Here is a 17391-nt window from a genome sequence, read left to right as displayed (position 1 = left end):
GAGTAGAAGGAAAAAGTCACGATCAAGATATTCCTATAAAAGTTGTATTTTGCAGCGTAAAGGCGTTCTTTTGAGTGATAAAAGTGCCGCGAGTAGCGCGCTAATTAGCATTAGCGAGTCAGACTGCAGTAGATCATTACAATTCCTTGAACATCTATAAATTGAAGCAAAAATCATTGTCAAATCAAATCCTTTTGAATCAAAAATCGTTCTTAATCCAAAATCGATTCTGAATCAAATCGCAGACCGAAAAATCTGAATCGAATTAAATCGCGGGACATTCAAAGATTCCCACCCCTAGTCTCTATAGGGTGTATTCAGTATTCTGTGCTTCACAAGTATTGATAATCGGGCTAAATTTGAACATTTCTGCACCTTCAAAGGTGTTGAGAGTATGTGTCTCCCAAGTCATTCACAACAATAGAAATTACAAGGAGAAGAGTGTACAACCACAATCTAGTTACCACAAACGCTAACAGTTAGCCTAGCTTCTTCTATTTCATCTTTTTTGGATTTGGCAGCAGTATGGATGGCCTGGCTCCATGCTGCCTCTCACAGGTCAGTCTTGGTACTACAATAGACAAGGTTACGGTATGTGGCTCTGTACTATAAGAGCAGTAAGAAGATGCGTGCCTATTTTTTCCATCATTTTTGGGATCTCACGTTTAAAAAATCAGCTAAGTGGTAAAAAATCAGTTCAGAAGGTAAAAAATCCACGTGTGTGCTACATAAGGTTTTCTAAGCCTTGGTGGAGGTCTGCTGGCCCTCCTGTTTGTAGTAATTATTTGTGGAATCTGGTGAACAGCAGGATATATTTAGTAATGCAAAAACAATTTATGTGTCAGAGAAAATACCATGAAATTGTGAGATGAAATAGGGAGAAATGTCACATGACAGAACTCTTGGCGTTCTAGTTAAAAAAAACAGACATTTTCCAGGATTTCTCAGTGAATGAAGCATTAAATAAATAATGATGCATTCAATATTGATGAAATTCTGACATTTGTAGCAAAGAAATAGTTATGAAAAGGATGATCCAAATTGAGGTTTTCAGCCAGGACGAAAGTCTGCTCACTAATAATGAGTACCTCTCTAAAAATAAAACAATTTTCAAATATAAGCATTAAAGCAGAGACATTTATTCAATTATTAATTTTAATATAATTGAAAATGATATATAATACTTATATTTGGCATTCAATTGTTTTAATTCATTTTATTTATTGCATTAGAAAAAAAGACCACTGATTTGATGTACTGTGATTAAAAGAACTGATCTGATCTGAAATGTTTCATTATTTCACAGTGAAAGTACATTAACTCATTCACTGCCATTGACGGCTATGGACGTCAAAAATTCATTTGAACTATTTCTATTAGATTAACACTTTTGTTAGCAAGAGTATGAAAATGTAGAATTTTTTTATTGTACATTTAGAACATATAAAATTTATGATTAATCATGAGTTAACTATTGAAGTCATCCGATTAATTACAATTAAAAAATATTAAATAAAAGAAAAGATTATTAAAAATTAGGAGCGGCAGGTGATAATTTTTTTTTATTGAAATTAATTGCATGACTTCACGAGTTAACTCACAATTAATCAGAAATTTTATATTTGTTCTAAATGTACAAAAAAAATCTACGTTTTCATACTCTTGTTTACAAAAGTGGAAAAAAATGTTAAACCAATAAAAATGGTTCAAATGAATTTTTGACGTCTACAACCGTCAATGGCAGTGAATGAGTTAATCCTTTTTACCCCCGCCCCAAAAAAACTGATATTTCTCATTTCTCAGAGAAAAAATAAAGACAAAATCTGTCCAAAAATTGCAGTTTCTTGTTTGCCATATATGTATAAACAAGCAAAGAGAACAGAAAACCTGTCAATTTAAACTCTAAAAGCCTCCTTAGAAAAGCCGCCACTGAAATGAAAATGATTTTTTAAATTTATTTTTTGGGTCAGGGAGTCTAATGTGCGCCATTAGTAAATCAGACAGGCGTAATTACGAGGAGCGAGAAGCTTGAGCCATAAAAGGAGGATGTCGATTTGCAGTGTGTAACCTTGGCTCACTTCCTGTTTTTGTCAGCACGTTTACAAAAGGACTCTTTCATGATGTTCACAATGAAAGAAAGAAAAAAAGCAGAAGAAAAGAAAAATGCTGACGTATGATGCATTGCTTTTTTTTGCGTCATCTTTTTTTAATGTGTGGCAAACGCTTCTGAAGAAAGCAAGTCGAACACAATGGTCGCTAGTTTACGAGTGTCGGTCAAGCAAGGAAAAGTAAGCGCCTACATAAAGCAAACAATAAAATAAGGAACAAAAGAGGACAAAAAAACAAACAGACGACACATCAAATAAAAAGTGTTGTTACAAAACACATCATCCGACATAATGACTTCTTTAAAGCTGGATGGTTATCAATTACAGTCCTTGCATGAAGAAATGATAGATGATTTTTTTTTTACTATTTTCTGAAGCGATGTTAACTCATTCACTGCCATTGACGGTTATAGACGTCAAATATTAATTTGAACTATTTCTATTAGTTTTGTTTTTTTTCACTTTTGTTAACAAGATTATGAAAACCTAGAATTGTTTTTATTGTATGTTTAGAACAGATATAAAATTTGTGATTAATCGTGAGTTAACTCGCGAAGTCATGCAATTAATTACGATTACAAAATGTAATCCTAATTTTTAATACTCCTTTTTTTTAAATTGCGTCAGGCGATTATTTTTTTAAAAAATTGTAATTAATCGCATGACTTCAATTGTTAACTCACAATTATTCATAATTTTTTTTATCCGTTTCTAAATGTACAATAACATTTTTTCTAGGTTTTCATACTCTTGTTAACAAAAAGGGAAAAATGTTAAACTCATAGAAATAGTTCAAATGAATGTTTGACGTTAATAGCCGTCAATGGCAGTGAATGAGTTAAGAAACAACCAGAAAAAGACAAGAAAACCCGATAGCATTGTATATGGTATATGATTATTACATTTTTTGACACTAAGTGTCCTCAGCAAGTTGACCCTTTCGCGGTGAGCATCTGTGGATGGCGTGCACGTGGACAACGCCATTAACATAATGACTTCCCCGTTTAAATAGATTAAATAACGGTCCATGTCGGTAAACGCAAACTCGGTTACAGATGTCCTTGACGAACTTTCCACATTTTCTGTCATTTTTTGGGGTCCTGGAACGCCTCATGTAAGAAAAGTCCAAATTACTCATATACACAAGAGGAGGGTCAAATACATTAAAGAAGCGCATCTTGAAGTGGGGACTTTTGGTTGCGTAAAGATTTACGATACCTGTGAAATTTTCTGCAACAATACAGTTATTTTATTTTCCTCTTTTTTTCTCCCATTTTTTTTTACAGCAAAAATGTAGTAATTATTTTGAGAATTAGGTCATACTTGTGCAAGAATGAAGTAGCAATGTTAGAAAAAACATCAGTTTGCAAGAAATGTTTTATTTATTATGTTATGAGAATAAGGTAAGAATTCCCATGCAACAAGTTGAAATATCACAATGGCTTTTCTTTTATTTTTTGTCTTCCACAACAATTATGTTGTAATGTTATGAGCAGGGCTGTCAAAAGATTACTTTTAATCACGTTAATCAGATTTTAGAATTTGGATTAATCATGATTAATCAATGAAAAAAAACAACAACTTTTAAATCAACATTTTAAAAGTGCTGCGAGTAGCGCGCTAATTAGCATTAGCGAGTCAGACTGGAGTAGATCATTACGATTCCTTGAACATCTATAGATTGAAGCAAAAAAGTTCTTAATCCAAAATCGATTCTGAATCGAATCGCAGACCCAAAAATCGGAATCGAATCGTGAGACATTCAAAGATTCCCAACCCTAGTATATAGAGTATACAGTATGTGTATATGTTAGAGCTCGGACCTGCACCCAAAATCTTCATTCAGCATTTGTGTTAATGTCAGTGAATGATGTTCAAATCCATGGAAAGGTTTTACTTTTTAGTTGTAACTATCTGACTTTAACTTCAAAGCCATTGGCCAATGGTAGAACCCAGGATGCTTTTTCTTGTCTTTAGTCCCATTTGAAATCCATCTATGTCGCTACTAGCCTCATCCTAGCTAGCGCTAAGCTAGCGCTAAGCTAGCGCTAAGATAGCTTGTCGATCTGGTCTGGCATCCTACTTTGCAAACTCTCATTTGTCGCCAGTGAGATTGAGTTGCAGAGTGACGACAATATGACCTGCTCGGACTTGAATCCGTAAATTCTTATTTAGCGTTCGTTTTCAGCTGTCAAGTTAAGCCACCACCGATTCGTGCACAACCCTACAATACACGATTATGACTTTCCGACTGCGCTAGCTTAGGTTAGTGATAGACTACGGCGCGTTCGGACTTTCATATAAAGTCGTACATTCGTAACCCGAGGATCACTTGTAATCATGACAAAGAAACACATTCACTTTTGAAAGACATACATTTTTCAGTTTATTTTATGTAGCCATGGTAAGTTTCCAACTGCGAAAATTCCGTCTAGGTAGCGCCGAAGCCCATCGAATGCTCCGAGTTGGACTTGAGGACGTCCTCCACCGAAATGAATGACGTCAAGCGTGTTGGGCGTGATGACAAGTATTTCTTTATTGTTTTACAGATAACATACTTCACAGGGTTACCTTAGAGGTGGACATGTCCCGACACAAACTGGGTTCAAATACGCCGGAGACACAGGCGGAGGGGGGGATGGGGGGGGGGGGGGGGGGATGGACATACTTGGATCAAGCACACATTGTAAACAACTGAGCAATATTAGTCTAAAATGGCGTACCATAGAATAGAATAGGTGAGACACAACAAAATGTAGAATAAGTAAGAAGATGTGCCTCTTGCTCGCAAAGACAACTTTTTACAAAACAAATCCCGGTCACGGACGTTTTTCGACTTTCTTCTCGGAGTGGCTGAGAGGTAGAACGACGACTAAAAGCGACCAACGCTCGGGTTCATTGACTTTAGCGTCGGCTGCACTGGAAGTGGAAACGCTTGAAATATAAGTAAGCCCAGCCCTCGGAGCCCTCGGAATCGAATAGAAGAGAACGTGTGTGAACGCTGTACAAAGCTCTCCGCTGATTTCTTTAGAATTTCAATGTTTGTATCCCAAATGTCCAAGGTTACAAGCAGAGGAAATACTGTTGGGGGTTTTTCTCGTTTCGGCTTTTTCCACGGCGGCATCGTGAAGAACTCCTTTTGTTTTTAATACTGTGAAGGTCAGTTCTGCTTTTTTATACAGGTGGCGGCGGCGGCCGGGCGGACGGATTCAGTTGGAGGTGTCCGAATGAACGCTTCCGGGTCCTTCCGTGGGTGATGTCACTGATGAGGGGGTCGGAGCGTCTTGCCAGCCGCCGTTCGTCTGCAAACAAAACGCAGGAGAGCTTTTAGAATCATAGAAAAGAGTGAAATGAGGACCTGCGGGGGATCTCTAGAGACCGGCAAAATATTGAACGCTAGTGACGGTGAGCAGCATATTGACGACGTGCAGCAATCGGATCTATCATTTTTAAACAAACAAAATCCTTGTGTTGCTATTAAGCAGGACTGAAAAGTAACACAATATCAAATAAAAAAATAAATACTCATTACCCAAACCTGAGAAATAGGAATAGACCGATTATCGCCCGGACCGATTATCGGCGCCGATATTCAGCATTGTGACCAATATCGGCATCAGCCTTTCTGAATTATTAAAACATTTCAGCTAACTTTATAAGCGATGCTGATGATCCTTTTTGGTTTTTGCTTGAAAACTAAAAATAAGATAAAACACACACAAATTTAACATTTCAGATATTTTGAAAAACTTCATTTGTTGTAGAAAACAATAGAGAGCTATTTTCATGTTTAAGTTTTTTTTTTTTTTTTTTTTTTACTTTTGAAGACAATGGGAGGTCACTGAAATTTTTGCTAGAATTTTAAAACAAATATGTCTTTTGACTAAGATTAAAAATAAAAACTCCAATATTTTGCAAAGCTTTTTTTCTCTCCAATAAACATATGCTTAAAACATTTCAACAAAGTTTTAGTGAAAATTAATATTGGCTCCAAATATCAGTTATCGACCTCCTTGACGACTGTAATCGTATCGGAAATGGAAAAAAAAAACACATCGGTCTATCGCTAATTAGAAATTAGAACAATTAAAAAACTGCCTTTAATTTCACATAATTTCAAGGAAAAATACTATTTATAGGTCTTTCTTTAAAATTATCTATTAACTATTGTTATTTTGGGAAATTTTATGTATCTACAGCACTAGTGGTATCGACATTTGGTATTGGTATTGGTGACTACTCAAGAGTTGAGATACTCGTGCAGGTGTCAAATGTGGTATCGGACATCAAATAAATTTATATGAAAAACCTAACACATAAAATATAAAATCAAGATATAACATGCATTAAAATAATACATATATGTCAAATGAATTACACAATAAATCTAACAAAAATAAATACTAAAACATTATTAACTCATTCACTGCCATTGACGGCTATAGACGTCAAAAATTCATTTAAATTATTTCTATTAGTTAAATTTTTTCCCCACTTTTGCTAACAAGAGTATGACAACCAAAAAAAAAATAATGTAAATATAGAACACATACAAAATTTGTGATTAATCGTTAGTTAACTAGTGAAGTCATGTGAATAATAACAATAACAATTAAAAAATAAATAATCGCCTGACGGGCCTAATTAAAAAATAAAAAATAAGGGGCATTTAATCGTAATTAATCGCATGATAGCTTTATATCTGCAATAAATGTACAATAAAAAAATTCTAGCTTTTCCTAAAAAAATCTAATGAAATGAAAAAAAAGTTAAACTAATAGAAATAGTTCACATGAATTTTTGACGTCTATAGTGGCAGTGAATGAGTTAAAATATATTTAAAATAAAATAAATCATGCAAATTAAGCAAGCATCTTGAATTAAAATCAATGCATAAAATATCTATGAAATAAGCAATACAAATCAAACAAAAATGAATAAACATAATACATTAATAATAAAATTTAATATCTAAAATATAACATACATGCATACACACATAAATAGCATCTAAAAAGAAATAGAAATGAAACTTGAACATGACAATACATATGCATACGGTATAAAATGTAATATCTAAAAACAATGAAAAAATACAAATATGTATAAAAAATACATATATAGCTGGATGTATAATTTAAAATGATATGCAACATCATTAGTGTTAGTCACTATAGAATTTCTTGCTTAGTAGCTACAGTGGAAAAACTGATACATTCATAAAATACATAAAATAAAGCATTGCAAGAGAAAATAGCATCAAAAGACAAATAACAACAAGCTTAGATTTTCACTCTACCCCCCCCCCCCCCCTCCTTATAACAGATTGTTATTAAAAATAGCACAATGCCAATTTTCCAAACATCATTTGAGAATAACTGTAGGGCCGAAACCAAAAGATACACACACACGTTCATAAACGTCAGAATGAAAGAATCACAATAACAATACAAAAAAAAAAAATCTCTCTTTCAAAGTCGTCTTAAAGGTTGACTAAGAACCATTAGTGACATCAATTGCAATTTCAACTATTAAGTGAAAATGGGAACGTGCTTTTCAGCCACCGCTTATTTCCCAAAGCCTGTTATTTAGCGTAAAGGCTGTCTGTCATGTCTTTCAAAAGCGAGCGGGAGGAAAAAAAAAGAAGAAAAGCGGGAGGGACAAAACATTTCTTGGCTTTCTGGGAGAGGTGACGACGCCCACCAGCAATTTGCGGGGGAACAATTGTTGTTCAAAGATGGAGGAGGAGAAGGTGAGAGGAGGAAAAACTACGAGCGAGCGAATGAGCGAGCGTCCTCGTTCACTGAAAACATGACAAATATCTACATGGGCATTCATCTTTACTGTACAGTACAATTTTTGGGTCTTTAAAAAAAAAAGATTAGCGCATAAATGACATTTATGTCATAACTGGTGTAATAAAACCAGTGGATGAACATGATTGGGTTGAATTTTTGTCATTGAAAAAAAAATTTTTTTTTCAACATTTCCTTAATTTCTAAGTGAAGCATGCGTAAATATTTGTGTTTGTTTGTTAAAACATTTATATTTGGGATATTGGGTATGCTTTTTAAATAATGGCAAAAGAAGATTTTAGTAAAATAAAAATCAAATCTGCTATTTGGGTAATGCTCCAGATAGTCAGAAATAGTTGTTCATTTAAATCAATCAATTCATTTAAAAAAAAGAAAGAAAGAAGGTTTTGTTGTGCATTTTATTTGTATTTTACTCGGGTGACATTTACCATCTGTCTCGGGACTGCAGATGAGAAATAGCCTTTTGGCTAAATCTGGCATATTTACAGAAATGTTTATTAATATGTATTGTCCCTGATACAAATAAATCAATTAGTAATTAAATCATGCTAAAAAATTTTTTTATTAAAAAATCATTTTTAAGTGTGTATCATTATTTCTTAATTGGAACATAGGATGGCATAAAATAGTTTGCATGCATTACACAGAAAAACAAAACAAAAAAAAAATACTCATGAATGTGGAGTGGTCGGTTATTTAATTTTACGCGTTGCTATTATTTGATCTGGACTTGTGTTCAAACAAATAAAATAGGGCGGCTGCCTGTTTAGTTTTGGCTCACGTCAGCTAACATGAAACGAGCAAGGACATGATATGTCATCTCCAACTAGCATCCTTGTTTAGATTTTAAAAAGTACCTTCAGGCGCTTTCCAAAAAAAAAAGAAAAAAAAAAGCTCGCATATGTATCCTCTATGTATATTCAGGACAAATTACAAGCTTTGTTCTGTGACACTATAAAACATCAACCGTATGGCTTTTGATCCATATTTCAATACATTTCTCTTTGTCCAACCCAGCTCGTAAGCTTCAGTTTAGCATATTTCCAAAGCAAGATGTCTGCTTTTATTGCTATGATTGGTCACAATAATTACAGTGGTGGGGGTTGTGGGTGGGGGGGTTTAGCGAGACTCGTTGTGGGACGGCGCGTGGAGCCTGTTGCACGTAGCAGTGATCTCCATGCGTGCATGTTCTTATTATAGCGCGCGAGGGCTGTTGCAAGCCTTGTCAGTGCGGCTGTTTGTGTAGATGAATGATCGGGCCAATGTGCTTGGACTGTTAGCCCAAAGCCCCGCTCGCTCTGTCCCCGCGACTGTCGTATTGATTCTGTTCAGCGCCGCGCCGCCTGTCGCTGCGGATATACATGTTAACACGCCGCCTCCAGTGCCGCCGCCATGCCCGGCCATGCCCGGCCCGGCCCGGCCCGCTCCGGCGAGGAGAGCCACAAAAGCTTGTTGTGCTCAGATACTGTAAGGCCAAGAAAAGTCAAAGGGCTATTTGTTAAAGGAGATATATGGAAAATTAACTTTTTAATGGTCTGCGTACAAATATTAGGTCTCTGGAGTGCCTGGTGAAAAAAGTGAAATTAACTCATTCACTGCCATTGACGGCTATAGACGTCAAAAATTCATTTGAACTATTTTTTTTTTATTAGTATAACATTTTTCTACTTTTGTTAACAAGAGTTTGAAAACCTCGATTTTTTTTTTACTGTATTAGAACAGATATAAAAATGGGGGTTAATTAAGTCATGCGATTAATTACAATGTACAATTTATCTTTTTTTTAAAAAAAGATTGTACATTTTTTTTTCATAAATTCGCGGCATCAGGGGATTAAAACTTGTAATCGTAATTAATCGCATGACTTCACTAGTTAACTCACGATTAATCACAAATTTCACATCTGTTCTAAATGTACAAAAAAATATTATACAATATTTTCTAGGTTTTCATACTCTTGTTAGCTATATAGCCGTCATTGAGTTAAACAGCAAGCCATTAAATATTTTGTTATTGTTTGTATCGTTTCAGTAAATGTGCTGAAAATCGACGTTCATAACACTGAGTAGGCATGTCCTAGCTATGTTCCGGGCCAGTCGTCATGGCAACAACAGCCTGCCAGCCACAAAACGGACTGAGTCCAAATTAGGGATGTTAAGAGTGCTGTAATTCTTCATCGTTTGTCTCTTTTGACTGTGGAATGTCACGGACCTTTTATGAAGACACTTGGGAATTTTTTTTGGTTTTTATTTCACAATATGTCCTCCTTAAGAACTAGAATAGCAAAAAAAAAATCTAAATTTGGGTCAGCAACTGTTTATACATGTTCACAGATATGTTTGAATTTGTTTATTTATACATTGGCAGTTGGGAGAGGGCTTCTATTTGTACAAACACACTTTCGATTAATATTAACTCATTCACTGACATTGTCGGCTATAGACGTTCAAAATTCATTTGAACTATTTCTATTAGTTTAACTTTTTTTTCCACTTTTATTAACAAGAGCATGAAAACCTATATTTTTTTTTATTGTTCATTTAGAACAGATATCAAATTTGTGTCATGCAATTAATTAGGATTAAAAATTTTAATCGCCTGACGTCCCTAATTTTTAATAATCTTTTCTTTTTTGTTTAAATCGTGTCAGGCGATTAAAATTGTTGATGGTAATTAACTGCATGACTTTAACTCACGATCAATCAAACATTTTATATGTGGTTTAAAAAAAATAATTCTAGGTTTTCATACTCTTAACAAAAGTGGAAAAAATAATTTAACTAATAGAAATAGTTCGAATGAATTTTTGACGTCTATAGCCGTCAATGGCAGTGAATGAGTTAAACTAGTGAAAGTGGCATTTAATACAAACCATATGTATGCGTAGAGGAACAGAGGCAGACTGGCCAGCTGTAATTCATTGAGTTTGCTCCAAACATAAAAGGATGCAAACATTTTAAAATGAGCTTATCACTAGCTAATGCTAATCACTTCACATAGCATAAAATCCTCTTTTAATACAGCAGCGGGAACTCATTTGCAACATGCATCTTCAAAACTCCACACTTAAATTATTCTGCAAGCTAGTTTAGGTGCTTTGCTGCTCCTGTTTTGGTTAGCAACAGAGTTCAAATTGTGTCTGCCTGTTGTGATGGGGAAATAAGATAAGCCACCAGCACCTTCAGGTCACCCTATTGATTACACTGGGGAACAACTATACAAAAAAAAAATCTGTTGAGTTAGATTTGGATAGTACTCTTAACCTCCAAATAATTAAAATTACACTAATGAGCTGTAGAAAGACTGTAGTAAGAAGAGCTGATTACAGTTGGACTCATCAACCGCTTAATGGCAAACAATTTGTGCAGTCCCAATTGAGACAATATGGAGCGAGGCGTGCAGCTTTCATTAGGTCAGTACTATCAATATGTGTAAACAGAAAGCTAGCATGCTACCAATTAACTCATTCACTGCCATTGAAGAGCTATAGACGTCAAAAATTCATTTGAACTATTTCTATTAGTTTAACGTTTTTGTTCCACTTTTGTTAACAAAAGTATGAAAACGTAGAATTTTTTTTGTATTACAACAAATATAACATTTGTGATTAATCGTGAGTTAACAAGTGAAGTCATGCGATTAATTACGGTTAAAAATTGTTATCGCCCGACGCCCCAAATTTTTAATAATCTTTTCTTTAAAAAAAAACATTATTAAAAATGAAAAAATAAATAAATGTATTTTTTTTTAATAAAGAAAAACTTATTCAAAATTAGGGGCGATTAAAATTTGTAATCGTAATTAATCGCATGACTTCACTAGTTAACTCACGATTAATCACAAATTTTATATTGTGGTTCTAAATGTACAAAAAATATTTATTCAAAAAAATCTAGGTTACTCTTGATAACAAAAATGGAAAAAAATGTTGAACTCATAAAAATAGTTCAAATGAATTTTTGACGTCTATAAATGTCTATGGCAGTGAATGAGATAAGAGGATTAGCGCTGGCTTTTCTCTTAACCTTGTAACCATGGACATACTATTGCTCTATTTTGTTGTATGCTTTTTGTTTTAGTTTTCAAAGCTTGTAACTATTCTATCTTCGTGTTTTATTTACATACATACTTATTTCATATATTTTTCAAGAAAACTTGGATCCGATGATAGAGGGAAACTGAGATCTGTTTTGGATTCTGCGCCTAAAAATGAGTTAAAACCAACTATCCGCCCTAACTCAACAAAAATTGTGATCCCCAGTGTTACTTTTGGGCTTTGACTGGGCTATTCTGCTAACCAACCCAATTTTTTTTGCCATAGTGTCTGTCCTCATTAGAGTTGTGGTTAAACTGGAGCCTTCATTGCTAGCCGAACAAAATGATGTTTAATGATTTCAAAGATATTCTCGGGTCATCTCCATAGCAACTACACATTTTTCTGGAAATCGCACAGTAGTAATTCATTCTCATCAACAAACAGAAAACCTTGGTGCAGAAGCTAATTAGCAACCGTAACGCCTTTCGATTTGAAGCGTGAAAGAAGGTGTGCGGGTTCAACTACGGTTCACAAGGTAGAAGAGCATTGTTGTGCTCGGATGACACCTGTGTCCTTGTTCCCGTCCACTGCAGGTGCTGCGTTAACGCTAATGTCCCCCGACAGACTCGGAGCGTGTCCAGCGAATTCAGGCCGCTAGCTGCCTCATTGCCTGCCACCCAGGGCACGGCCGGAGCGAAAGGGGGGGAGGAGAGGGGGAGGGGCTCCACCGGCTGGACAACAGCCCGACTCAGACAAACCGCACTCGCACGCCATCTTTCCGTGCGGGCGTACTTACGTTGATGCCCTGTGGACTGTACATCTGGCTGGCGGCGAGGCTGTCACTGTATCCGCCGGTCTGGCTGATAACATGGCGAAGGGTATCCACCTGGAACAATGGAAGGGAGGGGGGTGGGGGCGGGCACAGAATAAAAGCCCAGGTCAGACAAAAGGTGCGGCTAACAAAGAGTGCCATGCAGCAGGAAAGGTCAGCGCGATAGTGGAAGACGAACGTAAACAGGACACAATCGGCGCATGTGATGCTTGTACAAGCGTGATAACAAGCAAAAGGACAAGATACGGTGATGGGGAGACAAATTAGGAAAGCAGTATTTGTGCTTTTGGGCGACTGCAATGTCGACATCCACACAGGAATTGAAATCTTCAGAATTTCGGCCTCTCAACAATAAATATTCTCCGATTTCTGTAGTCCTCCATGAAGGCATTATGATTATCTTTTGTGTTTAATCAAAATTAGACATCACATTGTAACATATGCTTTTACTTTGGAATACAATGATCAACATTTTTGCAGTTTTCCTGACATATTACGCAGTACAAACAAGGAACTGAATCATAATTATTTTGTTTCAACATTTTAAGCACTGTCAATTAAAAAAAAAGTCATGTTTTGAAGTAAGGGGATGAAAAGTAAAACTATAGTTTTTTAATACCAAACAGATTAATTATCCTAGCCGTTTTTCACAGGGTTGAAGAATCATTGAACGCTTTGTTATTGTTATTGTTGAACCCATCTTTCTTTCACAGAAACGCGCTACTTGAGGCCACACTAATCCAATATTTATACAACTACAAACTTTAAAATTCAATGAATTGATGACATTTAACCGCCTTAAATTAATGTATAAAACCCATCATGAAATTTTACCTCAAAATATGCAAATCTAATTTATTTTTTATTTTTTTAAAGTAACGGGAGTACAAATGAAGAGGAACAGATATTATACACACGCACATGCAAAAGAAAAAAAATAAAAAGAAAAAAAAGAAATCAAATCAGTAAAATTACCGAATGAACACTACTGAGCTCTTAGAAGAAAAAAAAAGAAAAAAAAGAAGAGGAACCAAACCAAAATACAGAACAAAAGAAAAAGAATGTGGTTTTCTCCAAATGATATGCACGTAACTGTATTTGTCTAGTGAAAGAATTATTGATTGAGTTAATTCTTGATGAACTCTTACATGACAGCGTGTTTGGCTGCAATCACTCTGATGAATACGGCGCACTCTACATTATTTAGTTGTCAAATGTTTTTTCTGGAAAACTGCCATTTTCCGTGTTCACCGGGAGCTATTTTGCAGCTCTTGGCAGCGCAGTCAGCCAGGTTATGCTCGGAAAAAAAAGCACACCTGCCATTTTGGTTCCACTACAAATGACTCTACTCAAGGCTCGCTTAGTCAAACTTTTTTTTTCCCTTCCTCTCACCAAATTGCACGGAGCAGTCCTGACATAGTCGTAAAAGTAATCCATTAGGAGGAACGTGAGGGTGAGGGATCAAACCCCGAAGACCACTTTTACCCTCTTTAAGAGTTGTCACATTTGAATATTCAGGGACAACCGCGGGTGTTTCTAGAGCTGATCTGAATAGAAAACTGTGCGTAGGGGGGTGTTGGGACGAGTTGAGGAATGCTGCCAAGTGCACGGAAACCAAACGAGAGAATCACCACGGGTGGTGTTTCCTCACTTCCCGGCGAAGACTTGTAACACTCCAGACCGCGGCGCCGGACATCTGCGTCCACTGGGGCAAGGTCGCGGAGGCATGCGACACCGGTGGCTATGCTGCGGCCACGCCACGCTCCGCACGGCGGGGGTGCTGACGAGTGTTGCGCCACTTCCAGAACTGTCCGCCGTCGTCTACTCAACCACGCCTTGACAATGGCCGGCGCGTTAACCGAGCGCTGCAGGCAAAGCGCGACCTCCGTGTCTTGGTGGAGGTCGAGCTATTGTGTTTATCTGCAATTTTTCTTTGGTTGAACGCGTTGACCTCCGCCAAGGAGGAAAGAGATCTTGATGGAACTTTGTGAAAGGGTGGGCCAAGGAAGAGCCTACAACCCTGTGCGGTTTTACAGGGATCGCTATTACTACCACACACTTGTCTATTATTTTAAATATTAAAACGCAGTATCAAAGGTGACTGAAGTTGATAACCCCGTGGCATTGTGGGAAAAAAATGCAGAACGGTAATCATGCGCTGCAAACATAATACATCAATAAAAATTGCGAATAAAAAATGTTTACACACTTCATTTTCAAACATTTAGCCTACAAGTATGTCCGAACGTATTTTCAAGTACATTCAAACCTATTTTCAAGTACTGTACGTTTAAACATATTTTCAAATATGTTTGAACGTATTTTCAAGTTTGTTTGAAATATTCGAATGTATTTGCAAGTAACATTTAAACGTATATTCAAGTACCGGTATGTTTAAACACATTTTTAAGGACGTTTTAACGTAATTGCAAGTACACTTAAATGTATTTTCAAGTAAGTTTTGCAAGTACATTTAAACTTATTTTCAATCATGTTCAAAGATATTTTCAAGTACGTTTTAATGTATTTTCAAGTACGTTTGAACGTATTTTTTAAGTACGTTCGAACATATTTTCAAGTACATTTGTATGTTTTAATGTATTTGCATGTACATTGAAATGTATTTTCAAGTACATTGGAATTTATTTTCAAGTATGTTTTAATGTATTATCAAGTATGTTCGAAATCTTTGAATGTATTTGCAAGCAACATTTAAACGTATATTCAAGTACTGGTACGTTTGAACATATTTTTAAGCACGTTTTAACGTATTTGCAAGTACGCTTAAATGTATTTTCAAGTACGTTTTGCAAGTACATTTAAACATATTTTCAATTAAGTTTAAACGTATTTCCAAGTATGTTCTCAATGTATTTGCAAGTATGTTTAAACATATTACCAAGTACGGTTAAATGTATTTCCAAGTACGTTGAAACATATTTGCAAATTAATTTAACTCATTCACTCACAGCCATTTTCACTGAAGCAACCCCCTTCGCTCCTGGCTGCTTTACTGGATTTTGACTGATTTTGCAAGGCCCACAGAATTATTGTGTTCTATTGCTATAAAAACATCTTCTTTCATTAGGTAAAAAAAAAAGCATATTGTATAAAGTATATATTCAATTAGCATTAGAATATAGCTAAGTTTCACAACACTGGGGAAAAGAGCTGTTTTGCAACATTGCCTTGGTTGATCTCTTATACTCTGCTGACACCTGCTGGCCGTTTTTGTAATAACTATCATTGCTTTAAGCGTTCTCTTCCGTTCAGAGGCCGCATCAAAGCCTTCTGTATACTCTAGCATAAAAAAAAAAACATTAAAAAACATATAAATACGTTTTTGGGACCATGGCAACATTTAAAACAGAACATTTTATTACGTTTGGGGAGCAAATGAGTTAAACATGTCTCCAAGTATGTTTAAGCATATTTGCAAATACGTGTGAATGTATTAGCCAGTCAAAAGTGCTTAACTCCGCAATGGCAGTTCCACACTTCTATTACCCCCGCCAACAATAGACTTGCCTTTTTCATTATTCCAAATGAATGTATGTTTCTGTACTGTCTTCGCTAAGACGTGTGTAAGCTCAGTCAAAGCCAGACAGTACAATGGAAAGGCGTTGTCTCTGTGGGAACTAAAAAGCTTTTCACGCCGTGCTTGAATTCGATCTTTTGCGTTTCTGTTCTCTCTCTCTCACAACTGCGTAAAGCTCGCCCTCAACACTTCCTGTTGTACACCGGTTGCGGCAAAATGTCTTTCAAAATAAAAGTCTGCAGTAAAAAATAAACAGAAACTCGCACTTTGAGCATTTTCTCCCTCTCCCGAGCCAAGTCAGCAAAGGCTTGATTACAAGATGTCTCTAAAAAGATTTTCGGAGTGATATCCTGGCGTGTAGGGTATGTTCAGAGTCTTTCCAATCTGCTCAGAAAACGGTCGGGTCGTAAATATTAAACCTTCAGTATTCCCGATTGCAAATCTTTCTGTGCATGGTGAAACGGAACACTACCAATCACTAATTTACTGCCATTGACGGCTATAGACGTCAAAAATTAATTTGAACTATTTCTATTAGTTAAATTTTTTTTCCCACTTTTTAACAAGAGCATGAAAACCTAGAATTTTTTTTATTGTAAATTTAGAACAGATGTAAAAATTGTGATTAATCGTGAGTTAACTCGTGAAGTCATGGGATTAGCTACGATTAAAAATTGTAATCGCCTGACGCTCCTGATTTTTAATAATCTTTTTTTTCTTTTTTTAAATCGCGTCAGGCGATTAAAATTCTTAATTGTAAATTAATTGCATGACTCCAATAGTTAATTTTATATCTGTTCTAAATGTACACTAATGTTAAAAATGTTAAACAAATAGAAATAGCTCAGATGAATTTTTGACGTCTATAGCCGTCGATGGCAATGAATGAGTTAAGAAGTGTCCTTAAGCTTGTGCTGTTGTCTGACACAAACACAAGAGCAACTGGTTGTGCTTGATATTTCTATGATGAGTCTCACAAGTACTCAAAATAAAATGTAAGAGTACAGCTTGTAACTGCCATGTTGTTAAACAACACGCTAACAATTAGCCTAGCTTCTTCT

General features: G+C 35.8%; 1 protein-coding gene across 2 annotated transcripts in view; it reads right to left on the bottom strand.

The window, feature by feature from the left end:
* Positions 1–4619: 4619 nt before the first annotated feature.
* LOC144042758 (pre-B-cell leukemia transcription factor 1) overlaps positions 4620–17391 on the bottom strand; it is a 152268-nt gene continuing 139496 nt past the window's right edge. For both annotated transcript variants that reach the window (XM_077555691.1, XM_077555692.1), the window contains 2 exons: positions 12757–12846; positions 4620–5410 (listed from right to left, as the gene is read on the bottom strand). In XM_077555691.1, coding sequence (XP_077411817.1) covers positions 5318–5410; positions 12757–12846 — 183 coding nt within the window. In that variant the 3' untranslated portion in view covers positions 4620–5317. The remainder of the gene's footprint in view (positions 5411–12756; positions 12847–17391) is intronic.

This window comes from Vanacampus margaritifer, chromosome 2 (assembly GCF_051991255.1).
Source record: "Vanacampus margaritifer isolate UIUO_Vmar chromosome 2, RoL_Vmar_1.0, whole genome shotgun sequence".
NCBI lineage: Eukaryota > Metazoa > Chordata > Actinopteri > Syngnathiformes > Syngnathidae > Vanacampus > Vanacampus margaritifer.
The sequence above is the reverse complement of the archived record's forward strand: the minus strand, read 5'-3'. Positions and strand labels throughout refer to the sequence as shown.